This window comes from Centruroides sculpturatus, unplaced genomic scaffold (genome assembly GCF_000671375.1).
Source record: "Centruroides sculpturatus isolate CEXI.00-Female unplaced genomic scaffold, Cexi_2.0 scaffold47, whole genome shotgun sequence".
Taxonomy (NCBI): Eukaryota; Metazoa; Arthropoda; class Arachnida; order Scorpiones; family Buthidae; genus Centruroides; species Centruroides sculpturatus.
Genome location: NW_019384385.1, coordinates 749,352 through 770,484, shown reverse-complemented (window position 1 = coordinate 770,484; position 21,133 = coordinate 749,352). Strand labels below are relative to the sequence as shown.

General features: G+C 31.1%; 1 protein-coding gene across 3 annotated transcripts in view; it reads left to right on the top strand.

Annotated features, from left to right (window-relative positions):
* The window catches only part of LOC111618048 (YTH domain-containing family protein 2-like), a 35,188-nt gene extending 18,960 nt beyond the window's left edge, over positions 1-16,228 (top strand). For 2 of the 3 annotated variants that reach the window (XM_023359470.1, XM_023359472.1), the window contains 2 exons: positions 772-2,178; positions 15,409-16,228. In XM_023359470.1, the coding sequence (XP_023215238.1) occupies positions 772-2,178; positions 15,409-15,447 (1,446 nt within the window). In that variant the 3' untranslated portion in view covers positions 15,448-16,228. Of the gene's footprint in view, positions 1-771; positions 2,179-10,092; positions 10,227-15,408 lie in introns of those variants that run through there. The other variant, XM_023359471.1, reaches the window with a different exon arrangement.
* Positions 16,229-21,133: the final 4,905 nt, after the last annotated feature.

Sequence of the window (21,133 nt, the reverse complement as noted above, 5' to 3'; positions counted from 1 at the left end):
AATAGTTATATATAGTTCATTATTATAAATTCTACATATCCGTGATATAAATGCCTACGACTAGTACAGAATTACTTGGCTCCAGTTCAAGGTTGTCTACTGATATTTGCCCGGAGCATTTCTTCCATTTTGTTTTGGAGGGGAAAAACAAAAAGAAAAAAAAACATATATATATATATATTGTATATAATATACAATAATAAAATTATAATAATGTGTAAATAGTCACTCCTTTTAATCAGCTGTATGGATTAAATTGTTGAAAATATTGGAATCAAAACTGCTGAGAGTTCATTCATTTAGTAAGTTTCAGTCATTTAAGATTAAAACACATTTAACAATACTTAATCATTAGGTTATAGAAAGATATCTAAATCACTTTCATAAATCTTTATTAATTTTATTAGACTTACTTAATATAAGAAATAAGTAAGATGGATGTTTCAGTTTTATATAAAAAGTGCTATATTCTTAAACATCCTTTATTCTGACAGTAATGTTTTTTATAATTTAATGTTATTTTTTAAATAATTTTTGGCTAGAACTTTGGCAATCTTGGCCTGCCTAGGCCCTTGTGCCACAAACTCCAGCTCCAACCCATAAATAATTTCTATGAACTTTTTAAATTAAATACACAAATTAAAAATTCATTTAAATAAAATGTTTTTATTGAAAGCCATTTGACTCTTTATTTGTAATTTAGATTAACACATTAAAAATAATTGGACATGATGATATAATTCAAGAATGTTTAATGACTATTTTTTCCAGATATACAATTCTACAATGGCAGCTACTTCAAGTATGCCAGCAGACAACACAATTTATCCAAATTATTTTGCTTATTCATGTCAAGGACTAAATGAGGGAGCATGGAATAACAGTGGTGATGCATTTACCTATTTAGGAGGACAAATAGGAAGAGATCCTCATTATTTAGATGGATTAGTTACTCCCTCAAGTTATAATAATTATCCTGGATTTGCTTATTTTTCTACAGGAAGTGATTATTCAGCAGCCTGGGGTAGTTCTATTGCACCCAGAAAACCAAATGCACAAGGTGATATTCATGAAGACTATTTTGCTCGTAGTATATATAATTCACCACCATATCCAACACCAATGAAACATATAGAACATCGGATGGAAGGTTTATCTTTACAGACTCCTCAGAATAATCATTATTTTCTTAAAGATAATTATGGGAAAGCAGATTTAATGACAATAACTGATAATCACATTAATAATCATTTTGGGAAAAAAGCTGGTAATTTTCCATTAAATTCTGGATTCTCTTTAAATGAACAATTTATTATACCAAAAAAGATATCTTTGGAATCTGTTGCAAAAAAGCCTGTTAAATTACAAACAAAATCAAAATCAAAATCTGCAACCCACACATCAGTATTATCTGCTAAACATAATTCTGCCAGTATGGACATTGGTACCTGGGAGAATAAGAATGGAAGTAATGAAGGAAATACTACAGGATCAGCAGACAAAGTAGAATTATCCACATGTACAACTAAAGTTCATTCTAGTCCTTGGAATTCACCTAGAGGAAATAAACATAAACATTTTGACTTACCACAGTCGAATGTTGAAAACAGTGGACATTCAAAACCTGTTTTAGATAAACTTCAGAATGAAAATAACTACAATCCTAAAGAATTTGATCTTAATCCTAAAAATGCACGATTCTTTATTATTAAATCTTATTCTGAAGATGATATACATCGTTCAATTAAGTATTCTATTTGGTGTTCTACAGAACATGGAAATAAACGTTTGGATAATGCTTTTCGTGAAAATGCAGGAAAAGGACCAATATATTTGTTTTATAGTGTTAATGGATCAGGACATTTTTGTGGAATGGCTGAAATGACATCACCTGTTGATTATAATTCAAACTCTAATATATGGGCACAAGATAAATGGAAAGGACAATTTGAAGTCAAATGGATTTATGTGAAAGATGTTCCTAATTCACATCTACGCCATATTCGTTTAGAAAATAATGACAATAAACCTGTGACTAATTCACGTGACACACAAGAAGTACCTCCAGATAAAGGAAAGCAGGTATTAAAAGTTATTCATTCATATAATTCATTGACTTCTATCTTTGATGATTTCAATCATTATGAAAAAAGACAACAAGAGGATGAAAAAAGAAAGGTACAGTGATTTTTCTTTTAACATTAGATAAACATAATATATTTTTATTTTAAATGTTATCTATACTAATATTATAAAGAGGTAATGTTTGTAAGTATGTAAGTTTGTTTGCAGCAGGTAATTTCCGAAACTACTCATCTGATTTCAAAAATTCTTTCACCAATATTTATAATGGAACCTCGGGGTGGACATAGGCTGTATATTATTCCGTTAAACATTCATATAAATTAAAATATATAATCTAGGTTAAGGCTTTTATGTCCAACAGATGGCGCTACGAGTACGACGCCTTAAGTTTGCTTTTCTGTGAGGCATTATGCTTTTCTGTGAAAATAAACTAAAGCGGATCATCTTCTATCTATCTATATAAATAAAAATGTAATGTTCGTTTGTTCCTACCGATTCCTTTGAAATTTTGACACAACGCTGCATTCGAATACGCACGTGTTTTCATATAATATACGTGTCAAAATTCCCCCTCCCTGAAGGGAGATGGTAAGGATTAAGGCTTACCGTAAAGAACTCTGCTTCTATTTATACTATTTCAGATGCGGTTTTTTGCGTTTAAATAGGGTACATCAACAGAATATACACTAAGAAGAAATTTTTTGAAAAATTTCTCCCCCACGGGGAAGTGTTATAAATTTATAATAGATACATTTTGAGCCACAACAACGCGTGGCGGGTCTGCTAGTTTATCTAGAAATTTAGTAATATCCATTACCAAGTATATCTGAAACTTATACAAATACTAGTACAGTGGAACCCCGGTTAACGAACGTCCTGGTTAACGACCAAATCGGTTAATGAACTATTATTTTGCAAAAATTTTGTCTTGGATAACGAACTTAACGGCTTTTTGCGTCAAATTTGTAAGCTTGCCGACTTTTAGAGAAAATCAGTTAATCATGTGTCGGTGATGGTCTAGGGTCCATTCGTACTTTGGTGATGGCGGAGGAGACAAAGATGACAAGTATTTTATAGTGAAAATCGTTTATTAGAACGGGAAAATGCTTACATATTTGAGGTAGTTGGAAGTGGCTTATCTATAGTATTTTCTCTCGGCACTGAGGAGTGGCGTATCGCTGGTCCTACGATAGTGCAAGCTGATCAGTCGTAGCCCCAGAGCGGACGAGATGGGTTCGCTTGGTCACAGAAGCGACGGTAGGTGACAGAGCCACAAGACTGGAGCGGTCCACGAGACACAACACAAATTTTAGCGGGAACAACTTCAGGCTTAATCCAGACGAAGACGACACAGATTAATTGCCATAGAATTTTTAGGAAAACTGCGTTTTGACCTTGATATTCGGGGTTTTTATAGTATTTCTTCCTTGAATCTCACCTTACGATTAGTCCTGCATCCCATTCCTCGCTTCCCGATTGTTTTCTTCTTTGTCTCCAGGTGAAAACCGAAACCAGATCAGGTCACGAGAAAGGTTTGTTCCGAGGCATTTATTTGACACCTATTCGTCGACTCTGATTGGAGATTGTTGATAAACCTATAAGCCTTTCGCTCATAATTTAGCCTATTGTGTTTGCTATCTGTCATTTTAGAACTTTAACGATCGTATGTGATGTTTTTTATACCCGTCAAATCTTTCCTTTTTTCCGAAAATTTAACGTAGATCGACTGTTTATGAGCACGTTTTCCTATATTTTCATTAAAGAAAACGCATTTTACAAATAAAATTACAAAAATACTGACGACTAGAACGAATTAATTGTATTTGCATTAATTTCTATGGGAAAAATTGCTTCGGTTAACGAACGGACTCGTGGAACAGATTATGTTCGTTAACCGGGGTTCCACTGTATATCCTTGATATCTCTATTAAATAGATGTGGCAACAAATAATTTGAACTGGCGAAAAAAAATTTTTAACTGGCAAAATTGTTGGCAATTTTTTTTTTAAATTTTCCATAGCAATTTCTGATTATGTATATTTAAAAGTTTCAATAAGTAATAATTAAGTATTTAAAATTTAAAAATAACATTAATAGCAAATTTACTGGGCAGAAAAGATGCATGTCATTCTTTTATGGAATTCTTCCAGTTTATAGTTAAAATATTCAATTAATGCACTTTTTTCCTTGACACATTTAAAATTTAAGGCTGATTATGTTGCATATTTTTATACAAATAATGTTTTATGTGACAGCTTTAAACACACACAAATCAGAAATAATACAGGATTCAAAAAGAAATTGACACTTTCTAATATTTTTTCCTCTTATTTTAATTAATATATGTTAGTGTGAGATGTATGTACTGATAGGGCAACTCAGAGTTCTTTCGAACAGTCTACACTGCCTATACAGTAGTTCTTTTTCATGACACTAGATGGCTAGTGGTAGAAATATTGCTGCCTCCCAGATGAAGAAAGCATTTTTTATGAACAGTCTATAACTACAATGTGTTCCATCATTTGAGCCCAGTTCAAAGACACTGTCCAACAGACAAACTATGAATGGATGAAGAAATTCCAGCAGATTGGATGTGTCTTTGCAAAGATAAGAGATAAGGAGGACCGGTAACATCAGTGGAACAGGTGGAACGAATTCAAGGAGCATTTAAATGCAGTTTCCAGCATATTGAGATTCCACATCCTTGATATTCCACAACCCATGTTGCAAGGTGTTTAGGCAACATCATTGTTTGAAGCCATCATAGATAATGACAACTTATTGCAGACAGTTTTCCATTAACATGCAAAATCTGATGGATGATGGAAGATGATGCATATTCTGCTTGATTAATCTTAAGTGATAAAGTCAATTTTCATTTGAATGGCAAAGAGAAATGTCACAATGTGCAGATCTGGGAAATAAATCTTCATCAGTGTGTTGAGCACATCTGTGATTCACCAATAATTAATATGTTCTGTGCCTTGTCAAAGAAAAAGTTTATGGACTGTTTTTTTCTGGACTCGTTAATCATTGGACATTTCTGTCTGGACATGCTCCAGATTTGGTTCATGTCTCAAATCTAAGATGTGACAATCTCATATATCAACAAGATGGTGCACCACCACACTTACAATGATGTTTGTGATTGCCTGGATACCAAACTCCTATAATGATAAATCAGATGCATAGTTGCTCGAAACATTACTGTGATGGTCAACACAAATACCAGATTTAACCCCCAGCTATTTCTTTTTCTGAAGGTTTGTAAAGGATATAGTATATTAGCCTCCACTACTCAGGAACATGACTGAACTTAAAAGAATGAATTACAGAAGCTGTAGCTAAAATCTATAAATATATGCTAGAGTATGAGAGAAATTGGACTACAGGCTACATATCTGCTGTGTGACTAGAGATAAAATGCAAAACACCTGTGACTGTGTCAAAAACTTCCACAGTTTTCCTTTCTTTATATTTGTGCCATTATGTATTCTATTCAATAGAAGATGAATTTTTCTTTAGTGTTAATTTCTTTTTGAATCATTCTGTATATCTGCCCATCTACATATAATAATTTCATTGCGCTATTTGTCTTGAAATTCATTCAAATTGTTGTGATGCCTTTTCATTGACAATAATGTGAATTTCATTGAATCCATCTTATCTTCTAACTGTTAAATGAACATTATAATTGTTGGCTACTTGCCAAAAATTATTGGCAGTGACTTAATGAAATTTTTATTATATAAACAACTATAATCTTGTTTACTCAGTTAATAGCAGGCAACTTAACATACACAAATTCCTCAATATTGTCAGGGCTGACTTTACAATATCAAACTTTAATTGAAACTGTTGTTAATTCAATTTCTGAATTTGAAGTTTTGTTACATACATAGATAATAATGTACTATTTAGATGAAAGAAACTACATATTTTTTTCTATTACACATCATCTATATGCTATTAAAAGTCTGAGTTTGTTTGGTTATAATTAAATATAGAAAAAATAGTGCAAAATACTGCCACATTTTTAAGAATCCTATATCCTAAATCAGAATAGAAGTAAAATAAAACAAGTTTTGTTAAATTCATGGGACAGATTACTGAGCTAGCTTTGTTTTTTCTGGTGATGTTGTCATTCTGTATGATGTAACTTTTTAAAGTATCAATTACGTTCTTTTTAAATTTACATCACTCCACTAATGGAATGTTCCTGTAGAATGTTTTTTAATTTCATGTTTGAAAACCTGCACAAGCATGTGTGTTAAATTTGTCACTTTTCTGATGGAGCATTCTTGTAGTTTGGTTTTAATTTCATGTTGGAAAATATATATGGGAATGTTCAATTTAAATATTTGTCATTCCACCAATAGAATGTTCCCATAGATCACTTTTTACTTTTAATTTACTCTGTATATGTTGGGTTAGATGAAATGACTACTACCCAATGAAGGTCCCTAAATGAGGTTGAAAATATTTGATTAGTAAATCAAGTGCTGGATTAGGTGCTGAGGTTTGTGTATGAGCTACAGACAGATAATGTGAGTTGTATTTATTTAAAATTTATTATTTATAAAATAGAATGGTCTGTCCTTTATACAGTTCTAAACCCTTTGATCAGTTTACACCATATCTTATCAATGTTCCTTTGTCCAAGTCTGATGTTTATTTCATGGAGAAATGTATGAAACAAACTAGGCAGGAGCATTACACACCTATGAAATGCTACTATTACCTATTATTGTATCTTCTGTTTATAAATTTTAAGTAGTAAGTAAGGCTTATCACTAAATACCAAACTCTGATATTTGATTTTGCTACTCTTTAAGTCATGAATATCACTATTGTCAATTATAAGAAAATTTTTTTTTCAAACTTTTAGTGCACTTTTAAGATTTTCATTTGATTTTCCCTTGTATTTACCTGTATATTGTCATTGTATTTATAGTTTTATAAACATTTAACAAAACTTAATAAATTGACTATTTAAAAAAATTTTTCCTTACATAAGAAAAAAGCATTAAAATCAATTTCAAACTCATGGTGTGTCTTAGAATTGATGATGTCTTCTTTTAATTTAGGATTGGAGTTCTTGTAATACCTTCCTGTGCTAATACTGGTATGTTACATTCCCAATAAGTTATTCCATATTTAAAAAAACCATTTTTCTTAGAAAATTGTATGAGGCTTTTCATAGGTTCTCTGTTTAAGGTCAAGCTCAGTTCCCAAACTCAACATTGAGTATCTTATGCAAAATAGTGTCACATGTTCAAAGTGAATATTGTGGACAGTTTCACTTATCATACTACATTTCTGACGGTGTCTTTCTTCTAAAAACCCATTCTGTACAGATGTTTTTGAAGATTATAGTGTCCATCCTAAAACCAACTACTATTGACATCCAATTCCTACTCAAATAAGCCAGATTTTAATTGGATTGCAGTTTCAAATTGCTGTCCTATACATTCCCTCTGTTGTCTGTCCTTTTTTAATCTTGAGAACAGAATTAGATAGATGAATGTCGAGACCAGACAAGGAAAGCTTAAGGGCAAGAGGCCCTAGTTAACTATTGAAATCACGTGACTTTCAATTTGGACCAGAAGTCATGATTTCAATTCAAAAATTTTCTTCAGAACAGAGTTAGTTAGATGACTGGTATGAAACTATTATCATCAGGAAAAGTATGATGTATAGGGGCAAGACACTACTAAAATTGAGAGCATATACAGTAGTGAAACATTCATTAATGGACGCTTCTACTTAATGGACATTTTTACAATCCCCGGACCCTTCAAATAGGGCATCTATTATAATCACCTCTAAATAATGGATGCCATCATTCATAACCTACCTTATGAAAACACAAAGTCCTGCCTTCAATATTCTGAAATAATTAATTAGATATGAAATATTTTAAAACTAAAACAAAGAATCAGTTTAAATACTCTTTCAGAGGAAGAATATTGACCATTGTCATCCAATAGAATGGCTTAAAATAGGGGAGAAACACAGGTTGTAAAACTCTAAATAATAATCTTTATCTGTTAGAGAAGACTAATCTGGTCTGGTTAAGTTGTCAATCACCATTTATTGTCATACATATTAATGTTATTAAACTTCTGTCTTATTTTTGGAATTAAGCTTATGGTACAAAAAGTCATAAACTTTGTTGAAGTTATTGTGTAAACTATTATTTATTATTATTATTTGGAAAATTTTTATTGTGAGAGGGTATTTTTTCAGTGAGTCATCCTCGACTGTTGTTGCCATCTTGTTTGTGTACCAAATTCAAGAGGAATCCAAACCGTATTGTCTGAATGATTGAAGAGAGTTTAAATTAATAAAGATCAGTTTATTGTGCAATTGTTGTGATTTTGTATACAGTCCATTCATAGTGTCAACAGTTATTCATTCATTTGACAAGAACCATAGTACAATAGTAATGAAAAAGACAGTTTAAGGGTTAAAACAACAGCATTTATTTGGTGAAAGTTTAAAGATCATGTTAAGAAGGTGTGCTGACCACTTTAAAGTGAAGGAAGATAGTTGGTTTTCTTGAATTTATGATGTAATTTATGATCTTAACAGCTTTGTGGTGGTCAAAGTAATTTTTAATAAATCATTTATTGAAGAAAAGCAAAATTGTTTGAAAAATTAAAATTACACCTACTTGATAATATTGCTTTCATAACTTGACATTCAAACTCTCATCACCTAAACCCTTCTGTTTATAATAAGAGTTTAATTTTTCTTTTTTGTTACTTTTGCTCATGTTATTTTTGATGACTTAATAATTAATCAACATTTATGTTTTTTTTTTTTTTTGTAATTTTTATGTTTCATTTAATTACAATAACTTGTTCAATCTGTTTGCTATGTAGAATTCAATTAAAATGTGATTTTTACAGCTGAAAAGATAAATAATATACTGCATAGTGCCAACATCACCACTTAGCAACATTTTTTATTAAAGTGGTGATAAAATCTTAGTCCATTTGTTTTGACATTCAACATGAAATTGAATCACAAATCACATTTCAGGAAAAATAGCAAAATGTCAAGCTTTCATATAATGGAAGTCCCATGCACCACACATCTAGCAATTTTATGATGTCACATGGCAAGTTTGAGAAGAAAAGTAGGAAGTGACATTGAGAACTGAAAGTAGTTTTGTGTAATGTCAAATGGACAAGCACTTTAGCATCTTATCTATTCAGCGATTATCACGCTTGAATATGATACTTCCAAAGACTTACAAGCTAAATACTAAATTTTCAGATGCCCATTTTTTGGAAATGCTTGAAAAGTGGGTCCTATTATTTGGTCAAGGAGCTGTTTGCATTTAAGGCTACGTGCTCACTGAGTTTTGTTCGAATTGGAGACCCGAACATCTTGCATTCTCCTTGTAAGTGACAGTTTAATTAGTAAGTAAAACTGATGGAGAAAAAATATAAAAACTGGTGAAATGGTGGTGATATTTTTAAATTTTTCAGAGTGATCCCTGATACTGTATATATATATATTTTAATTATATATTCTACATATACATTTTGGTATTTTTACATTCTTAATGCAAATTTCTCTTCTATGTGTGAACAAAAGTGATACAAATAGATGCTACTTGCAAATTTAAAATATCAGGAATTACTGAGCATATGTTCACTTATAAATAACTTATAATTAATAATAAATAATGCTTTAAGCCCACTAATTTAATCTAACTTATAATTAATTAAACGGATGCTCAGTTTATTTTTTAAACAGAAATTGAAATTATAAGATTTTATATAAGTTCAGAATTATAAGAAACTGAAAATTTCATTGTTTTCATGTATGTTTTGATATACATACAAATTTAAAATATTTTATGTAAACAAGAAAATTTTCTCTTGAAACAGGAAACATTTATCACTAAAATCTGTTATTTCAAGGCTATTTAGCATAAAACTTAATTAAAAGATTCAATTTTTGATTCAATAAACTGTTACTTTTATTTCACAGGCAACTTCATCATCGACTATAAATGATCTTCATTAGACACGGAATTTGAAATTTCAGACATTCATCTTTGAACTTTAAGAAATTAAAATGAACTATAAAAATATGAACTTTTTTCAGTGATACTATTCTATAATAATTAGACTATTTCAAATTATATTATTTTAATGTGAAATATAGCAACTAATGAATAAATTTTAAATCATAATTATCAGATTTTGTATGAAAAACTAAAATAACTAAAGAAATTGTAACTGCAATATTAAAATTTATATTGTTTTATTCAATAAAGTTTCATTATGTTTTATTCTCTTATTCTTGATGATGATTTCGTTATCTTTAGATCTCAAACTATAAATTTCATTAATTGATTATATTTTATTTAATTATGTTAATTTGAAGAAAATCATTTCAAGAACTTTTTGTTGTAATACAGTTGATTCTTGCTAATCCAGCACTTAGACAATCCCTGGAGGATGTGATAGATAATTAAGTGCTTCTGTTTCCATGAAAATGTTAGCATATCATGTGCCCTGTTTTCCAGTTTATTCTGGTTTTATTTCTGTTTACACATTGCACTCCAGCAGACTATATTATTTGTCTGCCTGCCTTCAAAAAGAATCATTATCAAAGGGTAAAAAATTGTGTCATTCATTGCCTTTTGGCCAATACAAACAGTAAGCTGACACTCCTCTGTGCATGGAATGACTGGATTAGTGAGATTCTACTATATTAATTTTACAACAGTTATTTATATTGATTTAAACACATCAGTATAAAGTGTTTTAATATATTTGATAAATAAAAAAATAGAATATTTATTTTTATATATTTTTTTGTCTGTATGTAGATTATATAAATAAAATACAGGCTTATACACTGTACTACTACAATTAAATCCTAGGTTGAATGAAGCACATTGAAGTACTGCAAAGTATAGGATAATTTAGTTTAGAGCAGGGGTGTCCAACCCGCGGGCCAAATGAGGCCCAAGGCAAGTTCCAATGCGGCCCAATAAACATGTAAACAAAACCGACAAATTGTTTTATTTTACTGTATTTATTTTTTTATTTCAACGGCATAAACTCAAAAAAGAAGTTTCACAAAGCCGTAAACTTTTATACATATTTTATTTTTGAGTGAAAAGGAAATATTTTCAAATACTTGGAGATATGTGAATGACGAAGGAATACTATATATAAAGCTGGAGTTGTGACTCAAAGGCTTATAGACCAAATTTGAGAAAAGGAGAGAAAGGCCAAAAGATAAAAAAGTAGTGAGAGAAAGATTAAATAGACCTTCTGTTATGCAAATATTGACCTTTAATTTTCCAACCTTCCTCACTACTGTTTATCTTTTGGCCTTTCTCTCCTTTTCTCAAATTTGGTCTATAAGCCTTTGAGTTCCAACTCCAGCATTATTTAGTATTCCTTCCAGCATTTCAAGATTTGACTACTTTGTACCAAATTTGGCTACCCTTTTTTTAGTTTGGCATAAAAATTATCATTTGGCACATTGGCTACTTTCTGGGCTACATATTATTTATAAATATATAGTCAGATAAAAATGCACTTTAAGATGGTGTTTTGTCATTTTTTTATTAATTAGAGACCGAAATAAAACAAATATTTGTGTTTTTCAAATAAATTTTTGTTTGTCTCCTTTATAATAAATGAATTTATCTATTTCTAAGTAAAAATTGAAAGTGTCTGTAGAAGTAATTTTTTAAAATATCCTTTTTCGTAATAAAGTTTTAATACTTATTACTATAATCTAGACATGTTAATCTTTGAATATACTAGTATATTTAAGGATTAGGTCATACTTGTGGCCCAAAACGCCATGACTTCTTCCAATGTGGCCCAGAGGAACAAAAAGGTTGGACACCCCTGGTTTAGAGTGACATGTAAGAAATTTAACTAAAATTTTGCCTCTTCAAATTGTCTAGAATCAGACAGCATTTTCTATTCTAAGGTTATAAGAACATTTTTAGAAGTAAAACTTTAAATATTATCAAATATTGAGCTTGGGAAAGTCGCAATTAAGTTTGTAAGTCAAAGACTTATCAAAGGGTAATTAGGAAAACTTTAAGTGGAGATTGTGAGTTTGAACTAGAAAATGGTTGTTAAGATTCTGATTCTGACAATGACATTGAAACAGACCCAAGTGGCAACATAACTGAATCAGAAGATGCTGAATTGGGTTAACTATGAAAACTAATTATTTCAAATAATTTAGCCATAACCCATAAATGTAGTCAATAAACTGTTGATATTTATGAAGAATGACATTCAATCTAAACTGGACCCATGAAAAGATGAGAATAAAATATATTGCTAGTTTGCATATTATTAGCATATGTTATATTAGTACCTAGTACACTGGCTGTTATAGTGTACTAAATTGATACTCAGCAGTCTTTAAGCTTGCAACTTGTAAGAAAAAAATGCATGCACCACATAGGAAACTTATGAAATGTACAGTACTTGTGGCCTGCATCCAGTAAAGGTTATTCATTACAGATGTAAAGATTATATACAAAAATATAAATTTGGTTTAATAAACTTCATATTACATATTATTTTATAGTATAGTAGTTTAGTTTAAAGTGTCAGAAATATCAGGCATGAAGAAACATATGCTAGACAATATTAAGGAATCCATTTTTTAATGTCATTTGAATGTTTTTCAAGACAACTGGTTCCATCTTCACAGTCCAAACAGAATGGATCATTAGAAATAACAATGCATTCTCTATCAGCTCTAATTTTGTGATTTGAAATTTCAATGTTTCCTTCTGTAGTTCTACAGTTCAATGGATTAAAAAAAAATTATTGTGCACATCGTAAAGTTCTCACTCATCTGTTTTGAACTTAAATATTCAAAAACTTTTTACAATGAATCTCAACATTTAGAAAATCTTGAAAAACATGTAAATCATTGAAATTAATTGAATTAATTAATTAATTTTCTCTGATGTATTCAATAGCAAATCCAAAAATCTTTAGATGGAATGCAGGAAGGAAACAATATTCCTTACAGAAGATTTTACTACCTGTGATGCTGGCTTTGTTCAGGATAAACCCCAGAATGGGGAGGTACAGCTGCTCCCTGAGCCTATTTAAATTTCACATGAAATTGTTTCATTCATATAAGTATACTATACATATTTTTTTATACATATTTCAAAATATGAAGTGCTGCAAGATGCTACATGTTAACATGATTGATAAAATTAATAAATTAATTTTGTTAACATTATAAATTTGAAACTGTTAAACATTTTACCAATAAATTTATTATTATATGGATAGATCAAAAAGTATAATACACATTTTTTTTTGTGAATAATTGCTAGCTAGGCAAAATGTGAAATAATGCACAAATTTACATACATGTCACAACACTACACCACCCATCAGACTTAAGAACGGGTTAATTAATTAACAAACAATCCTCATAAAACACCTTAATTTGCTGAGACTATTTATTTTAATACAAACTGATGTTTTCAACTTATTGTTTAGTCCATCCTCAAGTTTACATAACTTTTGGAACAACAGTTACATGTTCCAAAATAGAATATTGAAAATTTAAAATGAAAAATTAACATGGAAAAATAACAGAAAAAATATAAATGTAAAAACTACCAAAAAATATTAATATAACAGGTAACATAAATATAATAGAAACATAAAAGTATAAAATGGAATACAATGAAAATATTAGTAATTGAAACAAATTAGGAGCTTCTAAAAGACTTCTTTTTAACTATGTACTACCATGTTACATACATGCTTTAAGATGTGGAAACACTACTTGTTCTTGCCACCAAAGAAATTCATAATCACCCAGTCTACAAAGGTGGTCTTAATAATGGTGTTCTGAAACATGCATAGTATTCTTCAAGTGGACTTTCTTCCAACCAGGAATGCTGCGACCTATGCTAACACAGTGACAAAGTTGCCTAGTTCCCTTTGTGACAAATATTCCAAGAGTGACACCATAAATGTCAGACTGCTTTACAACCTGTTCCATGTTGCAACTTCTGTTTGTGCCAAAAATGTACAATTTAGCTGAGAAATATTGATACTTCAGTATCTACTCTACACCTGACCTTTTGGACTTTCATCTGTTTGGTTCCATGAACAAATTGGGCTGGCAACACTTTAATTGAATGACAAAATGCAATTAGTTATATGCAGTTGGCTGTTTACCCAGAAAATGGAGTTTTATGAACAAAGTATAATAAAACTGGTGCCAAGATGAGAGAAATATCTCAAGAGACACTGTTATGTTTTGCTTTACAACACTACTAATATAGCATTTTTCAAGTATATTCAAGTTTATAAGATAAACATGAATAAGGATTTTTGTTTATTATTTTTACTTTCATATAGGTTTTTAGGCTAGTGCTATTGTGCACTTAATAAATGATAGTTTAAATATGTTCAGACCTTTATATGTACTGGTCAGTGAAAAAAAGGTTATAATTTGCTTTAAGATTGTGATCTAGAATCTAATCTACTGCATTAGTGAGGTTAGGTTCTAGATCAGGGGTGACAAACCAATGGCATGCATGTCCAAAGTGGCTTGTAACTTGTACGATTTTAATTTATTGTCTGTCTCTCTTTTTTTTAAATCATCTTTTTGGTTTATCATCTGATCAGCTTTTTTTCAATCAGCTTTTTTACATTTATTCAAATTAAAGCATATTCATTTAATTTCTTTAAATATCATTATCTGAAACTTTGGCATGCATAAATATCTGAAGCTAGGTATGCTTACTATATGGCATGCATGCTCAAAAAGGTTCATCATTCCTGTTCTAGATGATTTCTGCTGCTATACCTGTACTAAAATGTACTGATTTATAGTATATATAGAAATAATACCTGTACTTTTAAAATTCTTTAAATAGAAAAACATAAGTATTTAAAGGTTTTGTTGAACATTAATAGTATTCTTTATTGCAGTTCTAGGCTGTGATGAATTATTAAAAAATATCAATACCTACTTTGTAAATTTACAGTTTTAATATCTGAAAAATTATTACAGAATTAATAATAATAATCATTGTGACAAATAAATTTTAATTTCAAAACATATTAAACTCAAATTTTTCACTTTGAAAACTTTATGAAATATTTTATCTTTGATTTTTATAGCCAAATCAGGCTTGAGGATTGCTTATGTATATATTACATGATATTTTTATGTTTAATAACTCATTTTGAATTATTCATTATTATGAAAAACAGTCAGTTTACATAATTTAAGTACTTTTTAGAATTAATTGTTGATTTTTCTATTTTTCAGACAAGAAGTGGTCCCACAAGGCACTCTCAAGGTCGATAACATCCCATCAAAATACATAGGTTTAATATCTACAAAATACAACTTTAATATCTACAAAAAATTTGTACAGAGATTTTGGCATACTTTAACCATATGACAACGAACCTTATCTATATACTCGTGTGTTTTTGGTGCAGTTTTTGTTTTTCTCAAAGTGTCATTCAATAAACTTTCTTCTTTGTTTGGAATGTTTATACATATGTACAATTACATATATATATAGCAACAAAAGCAATATCAGTTTCCATTGTTGTTCTTGTTGGACCTAAATAGTGTACTGAAAATTTTCTTTCTATAGAAGAAAATATATATTTAAGCAATTAGAGAAGAACATTGTTGTTATCAAAGAAACCGTCCATAGTAGTAGTATATCTTATTTGCAAAAAATTTGTCCATTTCAGGGATTGTTGATTTGATTGCATTTTGCAACAGTACCAAGTAAAGATTATATCATTTTAAATATGAAAAAAATGTTTTCTTGGGATTTTTATCAAAAGTCAAAATACCATTTGTATGTATATCAAAGTTTAATTTGATAAAAAAAAAACAACAAAAAATTTGTTTATCATTGTTAGTGTTTTATTTTGTTTGCAAGAATCAAAATATATATAAAAAAAATGTATTTTATTTTTTGATTTCAAACCAAATATACAAGTATATAAATAGACTTTTCAGTTCTATATACAGTTTAAATGAATTGATTTAAAATATTTGTTTAACTTTAAAGAAATTCATGATACATTTGTTGTACTTGATATTGGAAAAGTGTTGGCAATTAAAAAAAAAACATGAAATGCTTTAAATTTATTGTTGTCGTGGTTAAATTTTTCTAGATACTGGTAATTTAAAATATTATTACTAATTATATATATGTATGAATTTAAAATATTAAATTTAAGAAGCATTTGCAATTGGAAAATATAAAAGGCATGCCTTCATCAGCATTACATCTGATAATTGTAATTAACTGTTGATCTGATACCACGAATAAGATGTATGGTTTTTATTTATTTCAATGCATATTTTGCAAAAAATTCCATTTTTATGGTACTTTACTAGACCGTGTTTAGTTCTCTTATCAAAATATAGGTGGTAGCAATGCAACGACAACTATTAAAATGTACCGATATAGTTGGAAGAAGGCATTTCTTGTGTTGGGCAGTTAACATCTTGACAACAGATGCAAAGGCATGGCTTGAAATGGGATATCATAAACGATCAACATTATATTTTCATTTTCAAATTGTAAACTTTGCCACTGTACGATAGGGACAAAGGCCTTGAAATATGGCCAAAACGAAAAAAGTTTGTTTACTCGAAATAAGTACTTTCGTGAACCACACTTTACTCGATATCGATAAGCCGAGTGTGTAAAGTATTATATTAGGACTAACGGCTTAGTTTTTTTATTAGTAAAGGTCTGCACTGAAAAGTTCATTCTTGTGAAAAGTATAAAAATGGCCTACCAGTGGACAAGCGGTTCTGTTCCCTGAACACTGGAAGTTTGGTTGTGGGTTCACCCAAACCGGCTGTCCACGTGGAGTTTACCAGTTTTCTCCACGTCTGTAACGCCTGAATAGGGGAAAGATACCCTTAAAAGATCTCCCCGCATTATTCCCCCCGTAACGACCATCATAAATATATAACATGACAATTATGTCACACTTTACAAATATAGCCTAGAAGCTCATGGATATAAGACAAGTATCAAAACTTTTTTTTTAATGTAAATATGGTTGTTTAAAATGCTTGGTATATGCCTAAACTTCATAATAAATGTTATAAAATTTTTTAGTTTTAGTGAAAGAAATAAACGCAACATGTTTATTTTGTTATGAAACAATTTTTTATTTGTCCTTTATTTTCTCCAATCAAAAAAGAAAGAAAATAGTCACTGTAGTTATACCAGACAATTATGTAATCTAATAATATCAGAGTCGATGTACTGGTCTCTTAGGCATGCTCTAAGCTAACAGTTAATTAATGTGTCAGGTAGCCGCTAGCTGGCGCTAGAGTCGCATTAAGGCGAGAAGTTATTGATTTATGTATTTGGATTTGGCTGTTTTCAAACACTTTTGTAACTATTTTCTACTGTTCTGTCAAAAAAATTTTATTCGTAATTCCATTTTTTAAAATTTTATATCATTTATAAAGAAAGAAAAAACATATTTTGGTTTATAAAAAAATTTAATAACATGATAATTTGAAATTACAGATGATGTGGCTATATCTAAAATTATATTTTCTATTTAATTTATCCAGGTTTTAAATAGAGATCTGTTTAAATGTAATGTAATGTATCTGTATGTGTGTTTGTGGCACCAATTTGTTTACCCTGTTTAAACCTTAACTCCTGCGCTTTTTTTTTTGTATAAAATTTCTGAAATTTTGCAGGGAGGTTTGTGTATTGGAGATATTGATGCTGTTAAATTTTCGTGGTTAAATGTCGACAGGGTGGAAAGATAAAGGGGGATCGTGTGTCATATATGGGATAGGATCGGACTTAATTACGACTTTACTCGTTAGTAGCATTTATAATTTTTTTCTTTTTTTTTTTTTTTTATAAAACCCATCCCTACTCTCGAAATTAAGTTTATTGCCATTTTATAATAGTTAAAATTATAAAAATATTTTAATAAAATATTATAACAGATGGCGCCATCAAATGTTGCCGGGGAAAGTTAAGCAACTCGTTGCTGAATTTTTAAAGGATTTTTCCGCTGATGTTAAAAACGTGTTTATCAAAAGTTCCGGAATCTCATTTTAAATGTAATTTTATTTTTCATGCTCTTTTTTCACTAATAAATTCCAAGCTTCTCAAATCATATTTCGCTGATTTTTGTTTCATTATGAATTTTTACTCCTTATAACTGTTAATAATGATGTCTCTAATTAGAAATTAATCCAGAAATGCGCCATTTTAATATTTTGATAAATATCAAATTTTTAAACAGTTAATATGAAATTTAATAAGTTTTATTAAATATAAAGATTTATATAGAATCGTGAAAATTCCACGTAAAAATGTAATTGTTGAAGTAATTATAATTCTGGTTTGAACACAATGGATTCCTCTCGTAGTGCATTATTCTGTGGTGAAATGTCTTACTAGTAGAACACCAGACGAAATACACTGCTGGCCATTAATTAAAATTGCAACACAAGGAAGGAATGATCGTATGAACGTCAAAATCATATGAAAGGAAGAAGAGGTTGGGATATGCAAATGTTAGTAATTCAGTGCATTTAGACAATGCAGGAGGGACAAACGACATCTGAAGCACTGCATAAAAGAAAAGTTGTGCAGTGGATTTCTCATTCAGAAATCGCTTTGTAAGGTCGGGGTTTCATCAATATCGCGTTAATGCCTCGAATAAGAAGAAGAAATGCTTACCAGCAAGTGTTGGAATTCGATAGAGGCAGGATCATTGCCTATCGAGTGTGCATTATCGTTCCGTGATATTGCCACTCGCACTGGTCGAAATCCAACTACTATCATGCGAATATGGAATCGATGGGCTGCTGAGGGTCTTAATGAACGGCATGCAGGATCTCAACGCCCTCCCATGACTAACGCCCGAGAGGACAGACATATTGTGAGGTCGGCCGTGCAAAACCGTACAACCACATAAAGGACCATTAGTCAGGAAATGAGCTTGTTTGCAGCACGTCCAGTATCTACTCGTACGGTGCAATGACGTTTGCAGTAGCGTGGACTGTCAGCACGGCGACCATTACTTCGGCTTCCCTTGACAATGCAGCATAGAGAGAGACGGCGACTCTGTGTGCCCAACGACAAAGCTAGATACAGGAGTGGCACAATGTCGTCTTTTCAGACGAGTCCTGGTTCTGCGTGCAGCATTCTGATGGCCATATACGTGTCTGGAGGTTCCGAGCAGACCGCTCGTCGCCTGCTTGCATTTGATATTGGCTTAGGGGCCCTGCACCTGGTGTGATGATATGGGCAGCCATCGACACGCACATCTCTAGTTCGGATCGATGGTAATTTGAACGCAGATTGGTACATTTCTGATATCTTACGTCCAGTGGTTGTGCTCTGTCTTCGAGGCCTGCAAAATGCCATCTTCCAACAAAATAATTCAAGACCTCATGTTGCACGTCGTGTTCTGACCTTCCTCGATACAGAGGATATTCAATTGTTGCCCTGGCCTGCACGGTCTCCAGATCTCCCACTAATTGAAAACATCTGGTTATGAGTTGCTGAGAGACTGGCCCGCCACCCCTGTCCTGCTAATACAATTGATGAAGTGTGGCATAGACTTGAAGCAGCATGGAATGAGTTGCCCGTTTCTGTCATCCAAGCCCAGTTCGACTCCATGCTTAAACGGATAAGGGCCGTTTTAGCTGCCGGGGGATGGCAACTGTGTCTACTAATTTCGCGCCCTGTAAACCCCCAAACTGCTTGCAAATTTAATCATTTTGTCTTTATGCCATACTGTTTAAGTACAATAAATATATATTTTTTATTTACTTTCCTGCTTGGTGTTGCAATTTTAATGGCCAGTAGTGTATTATAAACTGCCTTGGCCTGTTATAGTCGTTTAATTAAAAAATTGTACTATTCTGTTGAATGCCGTAACACAAAACATCTGTGAAAATAGAGGTAACAAGATCAACGAATAAACTCGAATTATTTTAATTAATTAAGATTCAGACGGGATATTAATATATATATACGTATGTATGTAATATATAAAATATAGCAGGGAATAAGAGATTTAAAGTAGGCTATTTATTAATTTTCATTTTTCGATTGGAAAATTAACAGTGTNTTATTTACTTTCCTGCTTGGTGTTGCAATTTTAATGGCCAGTAGTGTATTATAAACTGCCTTGGCCTGTTATAGTCGTTTAATTAAAAAATTGTACTATTCTGTTGAATGCCGTAACACAAAACATCTGTGAAAATAGAGGTAACAAGATCAACGAATAAGAGGAAACGAGCCGACGAATTAACTCGAATTATTCTAATTAATTAAGATTCTGACTATGTATGTAATATATAAAATATAGCAGGGAATAAGAGATTTAAAGTAGGCTATTTATTAATTTTCATTTTTCGATTGGAAAATTAACAGTGTGAAGATCCGATTCCTCTGAAGGAAACCGATCAATTGTTATAGAAAACCACCGCCGCTTATTGTGATATTTTGCTTATTGAAGTTAAAAAGTATTTAAATCTAGAAAGATCGTAGTCTCAACTTACTTAAACAATCGCTGCAAATGAAGCAAAACTCGAAAAAGCATTCGCAATAAATAATCGCACGAGTCAACAATAGATCCTCTCTCAACAACGAGAAAATTTTATTGTTGCGTAGCGTTGATTCAATTTAATGTTAAAAATTTGGATTGTGCGGCGAATTTCGTGATTTCTCTGCCTCTGTATGTCTAAAGAAAGTGATTTCGACAGATCATTGCACGAGTTTGTCTTGAGCCTTTTACTCGTTCTCACAGACACGAGCCATAATCAATTCACATAGAGTAAGGGTGCGACTATGCAGACGCGAATTTAGAGCGAGCGAGAGGTTGCGAGCGATTTAGTTTTGCACAAACGAGAAGCGAGAAATAACGCTGGCGAGAGCGAATTTCTGGTTCTCGCACATATCTGACAGGTTTTGATATTTATCGCGTCTCGCCTCTTCTCGCCACATATTCTCGCTCGCTTG